This window comes from Monoraphidium neglectum, assembly GCF_000611645.1.
Source record: "Monoraphidium neglectum strain SAG 48.87 unplaced genomic scaffold scaffold01856, whole genome shotgun sequence".
Taxonomy (NCBI): Eukaryota; Viridiplantae; Chlorophyta; class Chlorophyceae; order Sphaeropleales; family Selenastraceae; genus Monoraphidium; species Monoraphidium neglectum.
The window spans coordinates 1-11623 of record NW_014011772.1 but is presented as its reverse complement, the minus strand read 5'-3'; the positions used below and the strand labels follow the sequence as shown (position 1 = coordinate 11623).

The 11623-nt window shown below is 66.5% G+C and overlaps 4 protein-coding genes across 4 annotated transcripts; 3 read left to right on the top strand and 1 right to left on the bottom strand.

Annotated features, from left to right (window-relative positions):
• Positions 1–40: 40 nt before the first annotated feature.
• MNEG_9213 (NADH dehydrogenase I subunit G) lies at positions 41–2243 on the top strand (the record flags this gene model as incomplete). Its single annotated transcript, XM_014042318.1, has 6 exons — positions 41–274; positions 504–635; positions 1060–1224; positions 1436–1567; positions 1753–1827; positions 2172–2243. The coding sequence occupies 6 exons, from the start codon at positions 41–43 to the stop codon at positions 2241–2243; spliced, it is 810 nt and encodes a 269-aa protein (XP_013897772.1).
• Positions 2244–3238: 995 nt separating this feature from the next.
• On the bottom strand, positions 3239–5297 carry MNEG_9212 (ribosome biogeneis GTPase; the record flags this gene model as incomplete). The annotated part of the gene is made up of 3 exons (XM_014042317.1): positions 3239–3463; positions 3702–4523; positions 4836–5297. The coding sequence occupies 3 exons, from the start codon at positions 5295–5297 to the stop codon at positions 3239–3241; spliced, it is 1509 nt and encodes a 502-aa protein (XP_013897771.1).
• An 812-nt stretch (positions 5298–6109) lies between these two features.
• MNEG_9211 (Coatomer subunit delta-1) lies at positions 6110–9165 on the top strand (the record flags this gene model as incomplete). Its single annotated transcript, XM_014042316.1, has 7 exons — positions 6110–6152; positions 6236–6378; positions 6766–7465; positions 7755–7888; positions 8155–8272; positions 8491–8693; positions 8899–9165. The coding sequence occupies 7 exons, from the start codon at positions 6110–6112 to the stop codon at positions 9163–9165; spliced, it is 1608 nt and encodes a 535-aa protein (XP_013897770.1).
• A 425-nt stretch (positions 9166–9590) lies between these two features.
• On the top strand, positions 9591–11596 carry MNEG_9210 (hypothetical protein; the record flags this gene model as incomplete). The annotated part of the gene is made up of 5 exons (XM_014042315.1): positions 9591–9737; positions 9900–9968; positions 10110–10332; positions 10497–10741; positions 10961–11596. The coding sequence occupies 5 exons, from the start codon at positions 9591–9593 to the stop codon at positions 11594–11596; spliced, it is 1320 nt and encodes a 439-aa protein (XP_013897769.1).
• Between the last annotated feature and the right edge of the window lie 27 nt (positions 11597–11623).

Here is an 11623-nt window from a genome sequence, read left to right as displayed (position 1 = left end):
CCTCAAGCCACCCCTCCCCACCCCACCACCCCCCACGCAGATGATGATGGGGGCCGTCATCAAGGGCTACTTTGCAGCCGCCGCGGGCGTGCAGGCCCAGGACCTCTGCAGCGTCAGCATCATGCCCTGCGTGCGCAAGCAGGGCGAGGCCGACAGGGAGTGGTTTGAGACGGAGACCGCCGGCGAGGCGTGCGGCACGGTGCGTGACGTGGACCACGTGCTGCTGACCACCGACCTGGGGAAGATCTTCCAGGAGCGCGGCATCAACCTCGCGGTGAGGGGCGTGATGGGGGATGATGGTGGGTGGGGATCACGAGGATAGTTGGCAAGAAGCCCAAGCCCAGGCGGGGCAAGGTGTGAGTCTGCCACTAGGGCTTCTGGAGCTTGCCTGGCAGAGGGTTGGGAAGAGAGGCTGCTCCAGGGCTTTGTCAGCAACACTTCACCAGTGTGTTTTTGTTATGGGCACTGCTGACGTTTGCGGCCCCGTCGATTTCCATTTTCAGGAGCTGGAGCCATCAGAGTTCGACAACCCCCTGGGCACGGGCTCTGGCGGCGGCGTGCTGTTTGGCACCACGGGCGGCGTCATGGAGGCTGCGCTGCGCACGGTCTACGAGCTGGTGTCAGGGCAGCCTATGGTAGGTGCAGGCTCGCAGGGGTTGAGGGACGCAGAATTGTTTGGGCCCCGCTGATGCTGGGGCTGCCCTGTTGGTGTGCTGTTGTGCGATGTGGGGTGTGTCCGTGCGTCCAGTCGCACAACAGCAGAGTGCTTCACAACAGCAGAGTGCCGGAGGCAAGCAGCGCAGACGAGCAAAGGTGACACAAAAAGCTGGCACAGGCGTGCACCCCGGCGGCTGCTCTCTAATCAGCCGGCGGACGCACGCGTGCGCCAAAAGCGGCTCGCCCGATTAATTCCTGTGTGATGGCCCATTCTGTCTCGCGGGATGACCCCCAGGCAACAGCCTTGTGCCTCTGCGCTCCCCCCATCCACGAACCCCCCACGTACCCTTGCTTGCATGGTTCATTCAAGTGCCCGTTCGCGCCCACCCGTCCCCCCTTCAGGGCCGCATCACCTTTGAGGAGGCGCGCGGCCTGGCCGGCGTGAAGGAGGCCACGATCACCATCCCGGTCGGAGCCGACTCCAAGTTCAAGGTGCTGGAGCCCGCACCCGGCGCGGGCGTGACGCTGCGCATCGCCGTTGCCAACGGCCTGGGCAACGCCAAAAAGGTGGGGGCGCACACTCGCCGCGGCATCAGGGCCTTGCGGCCTGTTGAGCGGCACTGTCCTGGCTTTCTCGTAGATGCGTGCCTTGTGGAGGCGTTCCTCTCCCCTTGCCAGCTGGCGCAACAGTCATTCCATCTTCACATCCGCCCGCTGTTTGGCGCCACTTCAGCCCAACTAAACAGGGGCCACCGTCACCCCGCGCCGGCCCCCTCAGATAGTGAAGGGTGTTGAGGACGGCAGCCTGGCCTACGACTTCATCGAGGTCATGGCCTGCCCCGGCGGCTGCATCGGAGGCGGGGGCCAGCCCCGCAGCACCGACAAGACCATCCTGCAGCAGCGCCAGGCGGTGAGGGGCCCTCACGGGTGGGGGTGGCGGCTCATTCCACGTGGGTTGGGGGTGGAGCGTTTGCAAACACCGGGTGAAGCCGCTTTTCTGCGCTGAAGTGACCTGCAGGTGGGGAAATCAATGACGCAGATGCGACACCTCTAGCCGCGCGACTCATGCGTCGCCACGTCCCCCCCCACCCCCAGGCTATGTATGACCTTGACGAGCGTTCCGCCGTGAGGCGCAGCCACGAGAACCCCGCCATCCAGAAGCTGTACGAGGTGAGGAGCGGGCTGGACGGTGCTGTGTGTACGCGCGTGCGCGCAGGCGTGTGTTTGTGTGTGCGTGTGTGTGTGTGTGTGTGTGTGTGTGTGTGTGTGTGTGTGTGTGTGTGTGAGAGAGCGTGCGCGCGTGCGCGCGCACGCAGCTACTCGTCCCAGAAGGCTGTAGGTCAGGAGTTTGCATGGTCACAGGTTGCAGAATCGGGCTCATGAGGAAATCAAATTAAGCCACGCGGCAGTAAACAGTGGGTTGCCACAGCGACTATGCTGCCCTCAACCCGAATCACGCACTCCAAACCCGAATGAGGGCTCAAATTCAACCAACACCTGCTTCCGCACCGCAGAACTGGCTGGAGAAGCCCAACAGCCACCTGGCCCACGAGAGGCTGCACACCCACTACCAGCCCGAGAAGTGAAGGGGCTGTCAAGGGGTCTCGTGTGCATGCTGCCTACATCCTGGCAGCAGGCACGGAGTCGTGCAGGTTGCTGTGGTGCAATCCAGGCTCGATCATTGGCACTCTGATGGGGGGCCGAGGAGGCGGCGCAGGGCAAGCCTCCAGGATGCTTCAGAGCCTCTGGCGCGTGTGCTCTGCGTGGTGCACCACCACCACCACCACCACTCGCGTGACTTGGCGGGCATTGTGTTGGGATCAAGGCAGCGGTCTGCCCTGAAGCGTGACCACGTTGCGTCAGGGTGTCGTTGGGGAATTGCTGCAGTGACCGCTGCTGATGTCCGACCCTCGGCCCCGCTTCAAGCAGACATACTTGAGACCGTGATGGATTGCGTGCTGCGCCTGCATGCCTGGCGGAGCCTTGTGTCGCGCACCGAAGGCCGGGCAGCCCCTTGCTCAGGGCCACCTGATCAGGTCCCCTCAAAAAATCCCCTTTGTGCTCAGTTTCGAGGTGATACCTGACATGATACACCACACGCCATCAACCCTGCGCGCATCGCTAGTCCTTCAGTTGTCAACGGCGGTTTGCAGCGCCATGCCATCAAGGTTTGCGGTGTGCCTGCGCCCTCCTCCCTACGCTCCCAACAACCGATCTACCTGTCCAACCAAAACCATGAACCCTTTTGTCCTGAGGATGGGGAGCGGTTCTTGCAGCACTTCCCCCAGCAGAGATGCGCGTGTCAGGCAACATGTGCCTGCGCGCCTCACCTCCTGCCAAAGCCCCTCTTGAGATGGAGGGTAACCTTTTGCGGCGCTGCCCCACCCCAGATTTGTTGGCTGAACCAGAGTCACCACACTCATTGTCAGGCCCACATGCACCTGCTTTGTGTAATCTGCATCATCACATGCATCGCACGCCGCCGCAGTAGAGGCAGAGGGATGACAGCCAAGCTGGGAATCCAACGCATGGGGTTACTCGCAGGGGCAGCTGCCGATGCGGCAGCTTCATCAAGGGAACCCTATCGCAAGTTGCCGCGTCCCGTGTCGCCATCCTCCTCCTCGTCCTCCGCCGTAGCACGCATCAGGCTCTGCTTGGCGCGCTTGCGCGACGTCACGCGGTGCTTCTTGCTCTCCAGGCGCGCCTCGAAGCGCGTCTCTCCCCCGCGGCCTGTCTTGACCTTGACCGCGCCCTCTCGCTGCTTCTTGGCCAGCTGCATCACGCGCACGTCGTAGTCCTCGCGCGCCTGGCACACAGGGGGGATTGACAGGCGGGAGCCGCGGACGAGGAGAGTTGTGAGGTGACCGGCGGAGAAGCGTGTGCCGGACTGCGCTCGGGCTCTCACAAAGGGCATGTGATGCTGACCCAGGCCTGCCAGCCAACATGGCACACCGCAGGCCTTGTGTGACCCGCCGCGCACACCCATCGATACCCGGGATCCTGGCGCCAGCGCCCCGGCGCGGTCAAGGCGCGAGGCGGCCCACCTTGACTTCCGCAAGGAACTTGAGGTAGTGGGGGTAGCGCTCCAGCCCGGCCTCGTTGACGGCGCAGCCCGGCTCCATCACGTGCATGCAGTCCACAAATCGGCAGCCCCCGCCGGGCGCGGCGGCCCGCGCGGCGCGGAACTCGGGGAACAGTTGCGCCAGGCCGGCGCTGGGGACGCGGTCCAGGGTGGGCAGGCCGAAGCCAGGGGTGTCGGCCATGAGGCCGCCGCCCGGCAGCGGGATCAGGCGCACAACGCGCGTGGTGTGTTTGCCGCGGCCAAACCTGGACATGTCGCCGACCACCAGAAAGTCGCTGCTGCCAGCGCCGCCGCCGCTGCTGCCGGCCGCTGCGCCTGACGCGGCGCGCTCGCTATGCCACCGCTGCTCGCCCTCCTCCTCCTCCTGCTCAGAGCCCCGGTCGTGCTCCTCGTCCCGGCTGCCGCTGCACCCGTCCTGCTCCGCCTCTTCCTCAGCCGCCCCGCCGTCCGCCCAGCTGCCGCCGCCCCCAAACCCCTCCTCGGCCCCAAAGTCGTCCACTCGGTGCCGCCCCAGCCGCAGCGCATTGATCAGGCTGCTCTTGCCCGCGCCCGACGGCCCGGCCACGACGCTCATCTTGCCCGCCAGTACTGCCCCCAGCGCATCCAGGCCACGACCGCTGGCGCAGCTGACGGGGACCGCCCTGTAGCCCCAGGCCGCGCACTGGGCCACGCGGGCTTCGACCTCCTCCTCTGGCACGAGGTCCGCCTTGTTGAGCGCCAGCGTTAGGGGCAGGCCTGAGGCCTCGATGGACACCAGGAAGCGCGACACCTGCTGCTCCTCAAACTGGGGTGGTGAATTGGGGTGGTGGCAGAGGGAGGCAGGGAGGGGTGAGAGACGGGGCTCCGCATAAGAGTGCTGGGCGCGAGCGCAGCACACGAGGATAAGGGGTGCGCCGGCGCATGTAGAGAGGGATGCAATGGCAGCGCAATGTGCCGGACATGCAAGCGACCGACTCAACACTCTGACACTCGATGAGCTGTCAACCAGCCATCACCTAGGCCTGCGCCGCGCTCCTTTGCGGACGCCCATTGCTACGTTCCCCATGTCTGCTCACCACCCCAACCCCAACCCAACCCAGCTGTGAGCCCCGCTCACCGGGGGCTGCGTGAGGCCGAAGAGCAGCACCACGTGGTCCACGTTGGCCACAGCCGGGTCCACCAGCTCGCTGCTGCGCGGCGCCACGCCCTCCACCACGCCCCGCCCCGCCGCCCAGTCGATGCCGGCTATGACCACGACGTCGCCCACCAGCACGCGCTGCCGCACCTTCTTCAGCAGGCCGCGCACGGTGCACAGCAGCTGCCGCCGCGGCGGCTGGGTCAGGGCCGACTCCGTGTCCACGTCGGCATGTTGACCCTGCTCCTGCTGCTGCTGCTGTTCCTGGTGTGAGGCAGACTGGTGGGTGCCGCTGCTGCTTTCGCTGCCTTCGCTGCTTTCGCTGCCGCCGATGTGGCTGGTCGTGGTGCCGAGCTTCGACGCGCCACTACTGCTGCCGCCGTCTTGTCCCAGGGGACCAAGGTGCTGCACGTCGATGCGCACATAGTTGGCCTCTGCCGCCATCACCTGGCGTCGACAAGAAGAAGCCAGGGTGGGCGCGTGGCAGGTGCAGCAGCAGTGGCCGGGCTCTGAGTTACATAAGGAATCGAGTTCATGCATGCGCACCAGCTAGGAACACAATCCCTGCAGCTGACTCCGCTGCGCGCTCAAGCGTAAGGCATTCGGGGATGCACGCAGATGCACGCAGCGCACCCGTCCCACGGCCGTGCTGGGGTAGGCATCCCAGTGCTCGCGAGTGGGCGGGAGACGCGCTGCCGCCTGCTCTCCTGCAGCTGCCGCCGCCGTGCTAATTGCTCTGCGACAGCGACTCCAGCACCATGCAGTGTTGCCGGGCGCCGCCGTCAGCAAGGCTGCATGCTGCTCTCGCTGCTGCGGCGCCGCCTGCTGCGGCGGCCACCTGGCGATGCACCTCGAGCCAAACTGCGGAGCCTGTCGACAGCGACAGCAGCAGCCCCGCACCAGCCTTGATGCACGCATGCGTCTTGTGATTCCGCGTGCCCAACAACAAGGTCTCGACGTTCGCAGCTATTTGATTGATCCACGGTGAGAGACAGCGCGGGCACGTTGCTGCAAACGGACATATGGGAGACTCACAAGGTATGGTGTCAGTCATATGATACCGAGGGCTCCGCTAGTCCGTGTCACCATTGTTTGTCACTCGGGGCCTGCTCGGGGCTGGTCTGCAGTTGTGTACCTTTGCCAGCAGGCTTGATCCAGGCCACGGTGGATGTGATCCATGATGCACATCAAGCTTCAACAATTGTGTCCAACATAGGCCTCGGAGGGGCGCTCTAAGCGAGAGAGCCTGCGGCAGCATGGTGGTCCTGGCAGCGAGCATCGTCAGCCAGAATGGCAAGGGTGAGCAATGATTTTTCTCGTCTCGCTGCATCGCCCGTGGTTCGTGATCTGAACCGATCCCTGCGATGCCCTGGTGGACGCAGCCCTGGTGTCGAGGCACTATGCGGAGATGTCCCGCATAAGGATTGAAGGGCTGTTGGCAGCTTTCCCAAAGCTGGTGGGGTCGGGCAAGCAGCATACCTATGTGGAGACAGAGAACGTACGCTACGTCTACCAGCCCATGGAGGTGGGCTGGCTAATGGCTACTGTGGCAGCGAAGGCCGGCGCAGCAGACGCTGCAGCGATCGATGGCCCCCAGGCGGAGGGCAGGAGCGCTCGCCTGATGGGCTGGGGGCCGAAGCTGGTTGCTGCTTGCGCTTCATCGGGCGATGCGCCCGCCGCGACTCTGCCATGCAGTAGGCAATTGTGCTTGCGCAAGCATGCCCGGCGCTCGCCTCAAGTCCCTGGTGGGCAACCGCCCCTCTTTTCCTGCAACCACCTCCTCACCGTCATGGCGGCACAAAACTCCCACCCCGCAGCCTCCCCACCAAGTCCATACGCGCCACGGCCGCACCCTCCACCTCCCATCCCCCGCTCAACTCTGTACCTCAAACCCCCTTCACCCAACCTCCAGGGCATGTACTTGCTGTTGGTCACAAACCGCGGCTCCAACATCCTGGAGGACCTGGACACCCTGCGCCTGCTGGCCAAGCTGGTCCCAGAGTACGCAGGGCCAGAGGTCGACGAGCCCGCCATCACGGCGGCCGCGTTCGACCTCATCTTTGCGTTCGACGAGGTCATCAGTGCGGGCCACAAGGAGAACATCACGGTGCAGCAGGTGAAGCAGAACTGCGAGATGGAGAGCCACGAGGAGAAGCTGCACAAGATGATCATCCAGTCCAAGATCAATGAGACCAAGGACCTCATGAAGCGCAAGGCCATCGAGATAGACAAGCACAGGGTGGAGGCGCGGGTTGGCGGCGGCGGCGGCTTGGGGGCCGGCGGGCCCGGGCCGGGCTTCAGCGCAAGCGGCGGCGGCGGCATCGGCGGCGGCGCAGGCTTTGGCGGCGGCGCGGACCGGGGCATCAGCCTGGCGCCCAGCATCGGCGGCGCGAGCTTCGGGGCCAGCAGCGGCGGCGGCGCGCGGGGCGGACTGGGCGCGGGCGCGGGTGGCGCCCCCAAGAAGGGCATGGTGCTGGGCAAGGCCAAGGGCGGCCCCGCCAGCCTGCTGGAGAGCCTGGCCAAGGAGGAGGGCGTCGCGGTGGCCTCGTTGGAGGCGCCCGTGGCCGTGGCGGCGGCAGCCGCGGGGGCACCCCCGCCTGTCAGCTTCTCAGGTGCGATGGATGGGTGTTGGGATCGGTGGCTCGAGGCGCGCCCTACTGTTGGCAATGGTTGTGTGGGCGGGCGAGACTCTGTGGGCGGGGGAGACTTTTGTGAGAGGTGCGCACAGCTGCAGAAGGCCGATTCAAGGCGCACGTCGCCTGCGCAGCTTTTGCCCGCTGCCCAGGGGCATCACTCACCACCGGCACTCCCACCCACTAATGCCTCCCTCCTCTCGTGGACATTACCACCTTTATTGCTGCAACCCGCCCAACCGACGCCCTCTTGCCCACCCCCCTCCAGAGCCCGTGTTTGCCGCTATTGACGAGAAGCTGAGCTGCATCCTCAGCAGGCAGGGCGGGGTGGAGTCACTGGAGGTGCAGGGCACACTCAGCCTCATCGTGGCCAGCGAGGCGGACGCGTACATCCGCGCCAAGGTGGGCGGGGCAGGCCGCATGCGTTTCACCATTGGGGCCGCCGCACCGTGCTGGCCTTGTTGGCGGGGAGCACCGTGGATTCTAAACTCTGGAACGGGCCTGAGGTGGGACGTGTCGCAAGCCAGGGCCGCTGCAGCGTCCGAGCAACGTGTTCAGCTGCAGGCTGCCGCGCCAGCAGCAGCTGTGCCGTGCCCTTGCGGGCGTGGCAGCGACCGTCTCACCTCCGTTTGCTGCGCCATGCGGCTGTGGTTGCCCTTCTGGAGCAGGTGCGGCAGGGGGCCAACCAGGGGTACCAGTTCAAGACGCACCCCAACATCGACAAGGCGGCCTACAACTCGGAGGGCGTGCTCGGCCTCAAGGACCCCTCGCGGCCGTTCCCCACGGGTGCGCGCGGCACACGGCCGGCCGCCTGGGCGCTTGTCGACTCACTGCGTGCTGAAGCATGTCCCGCTTGGCATGCACGGGCAGCACCAGACACTGACGTTTTTCGGACCAGGGAGGGCTTCATCATCGCACTGCTGCCAAGCGAATCCACTTCCAGCCAACACCAGCGCGCGTGCGCGCGGCCCGGGCTCGCGTCCCCCCTGCCCCCGTGCCGCCAGGCACCGAGCTGGGCGTCCTCAAGTGGCGCTACCAGAGCCGCGACGAGTCGCTGGTGCCGCTGACCATCAACGCGTGGCCCAGCGCCGCGGGATCGGAGACCTACGTGAACATCGAGTACGAGAGCGGCGCACCCTTCGACCTGCAGCGCGTCGTCATCGCCATCCCGCTGCCGCACATGAGCCATGCGCCCGCGGTCAACCAGGTGGGTCGGTGGCGGCGGTACGGGGGGCTTCGGAAGGTTGCCAGCTGCGCGGCGACGAGCAGCCTCTCAGGTGGGCTGCCCATCTCAATTCCCCACGAAATCGGCACGTCATGACGAACCCAGCAGCATCGAGGGCAACGCCAACTCTATTCGTTACTCACGCGCTACTGTTCGGCACTATCCCCCTTCCTCCCGCTGCGCACAGTGTGATGGTGAGTGGCGGTACGACTCGCGCCGCGGCGCGCTGCTGTGGTCGATCGAGCTGATCGATGACACCAACCGCAGCGGCAGCCTGGAGATGGTCGTGCCGGCCTGCGACCCGGGGGCCTTCTACCCGATCGAGGTGTCGTTCAGCGCCACGCGCACCATGTGCGACATCGACGTCGAGACCGTGGCCAACCTCTCATCGGGCGAGCCGGCGCGGTACGGCAGCAGCCGGCAGCTCAGCACGTCAGGCTACCAGGTGGTGTGAAGTGGCTTCTGCAGCAGGGGTCCCTCTGTCGTGTAACTTTTGAGCGCACACTCGGTTACTTGCAGAGCGCCGTGCCCTGAAACGACGGGGGTACATGCAGGAACGCTCAGAAGGCAGCGCTCATCTGGACTGCAAGGGCTTGGTTCCCTCCGCAGCAGCCAGCGACTGTGCTGCAGGCAACGTACTCTTTTCAAGATCAAGCAAGCCGTTTGACAGGTTAGCGTATGGGTTTCACACAAAGTTACCGACGTCTCCATCCGCGAATCGTGCTGGAGCCGCAGCACCGAACGTCGGGTGACAGCAGGCGGTGTTGATTAGGGTATGCCATCGGGGACTTGTGAGCATTTCACGCGCTCATTTTTCTTCCTGTTCCAGGGGTGCGCCTCCCCGTGATCTTGGCGCGCACAGATCGTCACAGGCTCACGATGAGTCTGGAGGAGTGTATTAAGCAGCCTCTGCATGTAGTGCAGCAGATCTTTGCCCAGCATGCGAGCGGGGTTCCGGACGCCGCGCTTGGGGCGATCACGAAGCACTTTGAGCGCGTGCTGTCCAGCCCCGCGGCACTGCAGCAGGTGGGCGCGTCTGGCAGTTGTATATCGGCTGTACACGCATTTGGCACGACCTGCCATAATGAACTGAGCGTGGGCAGCTCCCCGTCGCCGGTGCTTGCGTGCCGCTTGCGCTGCTAGTGTGATGCGCTGCCCAGACCGCAGCCCCCACCCCTGCCACCCCAGGTGCCCTGCCTGACGGCCACCTCTGCTGATAACATCGCGAGCGGCACGCTGGTCCGCTTCCGCGGCATGGTAAGCCCCTCCGGCCAACCCTGCCTCAGTCCCTTGCGCCCACCCACTGGCCTTGCTGTTCACGCCCTCAATGCGTGCCTGCCGGCCTCGCGCAATGCAGAGCCCCACACGCACCAGCCCCTCCCTCACACCCCCCCCCAGGTCCAGGACATGCTCAACCCAGAGTACTACCTGGGGGCATACAAGCTGCCGGACGGCTCCTGGCGCACCACCCAATTCAGCGACGCGCCGCCGCCCGACATCGACGCCGCCCGCGAGACGCGCGTCTGGGAGCGGCGCCCGCTGTACTGCACGCGGCCGGCGAGCGCGTCCGGTTGGGCGGAGGCGCGTTGGACGGGGCTGCCACCGGAGCCCCAGACCCCGAGTGAGCGCGGGCCGCGGGCGCAGTGCGGTGAATGCGTGCGCGAATCGGAGTGGACGACAGCACGCGCAGCGCGCAGACGACAAGCCCCTGACAGGCGCCCTTGGTGCCTCCCTCGCCTTCCCGTGCACCCTGAAACACCCTCGCCTCTTCCGCGCCCCCCGCAGGCGCAGCGGAGCGCGCCGGCAAGCGCGGCCGGCAGTTCAACGCAGAGCCCCAAAACCAGCAGCAGCGGGGGCGTGACCAGGGCGCCGCAGCAAAGCAGCCCAAGGTGGAGCCCAGCCCCGCGCCGGCAGCGGCGGCGGCGGGCGGGCAGCAGGCGGCACAGGGGGACGAGCAGCAGCGCGACCAGGGGGCCGCGCTGCAGGAGGCCGCCGGTCCCACCAGCCTGCCAGGGGACTGCATCGTCTACGTGAGCGGGGTCACCTTGGGGAGGGGTTGGCGGCGGCCCGACAATCCCCTTGGCGTCTCCTCTGCAGCGCGCCCTCTTCCCGCGAGCGCCGAATCGCTCCTGAGCCGGGGACATTCAAGAGCCTCGCACCCACTCGCGAACACGCACACGCGCCCGGACTTGCGAGCACGCACTCGCGCCCGCAATCAACCACCCCCAACCCACCACTGGCCCCTGCAGCTGCATGGTGAGGGCGCGGAGGCCTTCAAGCTTCACGATGAGATCGAGGTGGTCGGGCTCCTGAGCGTCATGCCAACACTCGCCGCCGCCGCCATGCGCGCAGAGCGCCGCGCCGAGCGGCGGCGGCAGCAGCAGGAGCGAGAGGAGGGCGGCGGCGGCCGCGGCGGCGGGATGGACGTCGACGGGGCAGAGGTTGAAGGAGAGGGCGGCGACGGCGATGGTGATGGCGCCGACGATGTGTGGGCCGGGGATGCCGAGCTGGGCGCGCACCCGCCCACCAGCCAGGCGCTGCGCCTGCACGCGGTGCTGGCGCGCCGCGTGGCGCCCCGCGAGCCGCCGCCGCGCGCGCCGGCGTCTCTCAAGCCTGAGGAGCTGCGCGCGTCGCTGGGGGCGCTGCGGGGCGCCGCGCTGCGCGTGCTGAGCGGCGCGCTGGGCGGGGACGAGCTGGCGGCGGAGTACGTTCTGGCGGCGGCACTAGGCTGCGTGCACAAGCGCGTGGACGGCACGCCGCACGGCCACGTGCACCTCAACCTGACGTGCGCCGCTGATTCAGGTGAGGGCCCGGCCCCCGGCCGCGCGCGCCGCGCCTGTGGCCCATTGCTCTGCAGTAGCATGGCGTTTGCAGTCCCCGGGTAGCGGGTCAATTTTTGCTCCCGCTTGCCG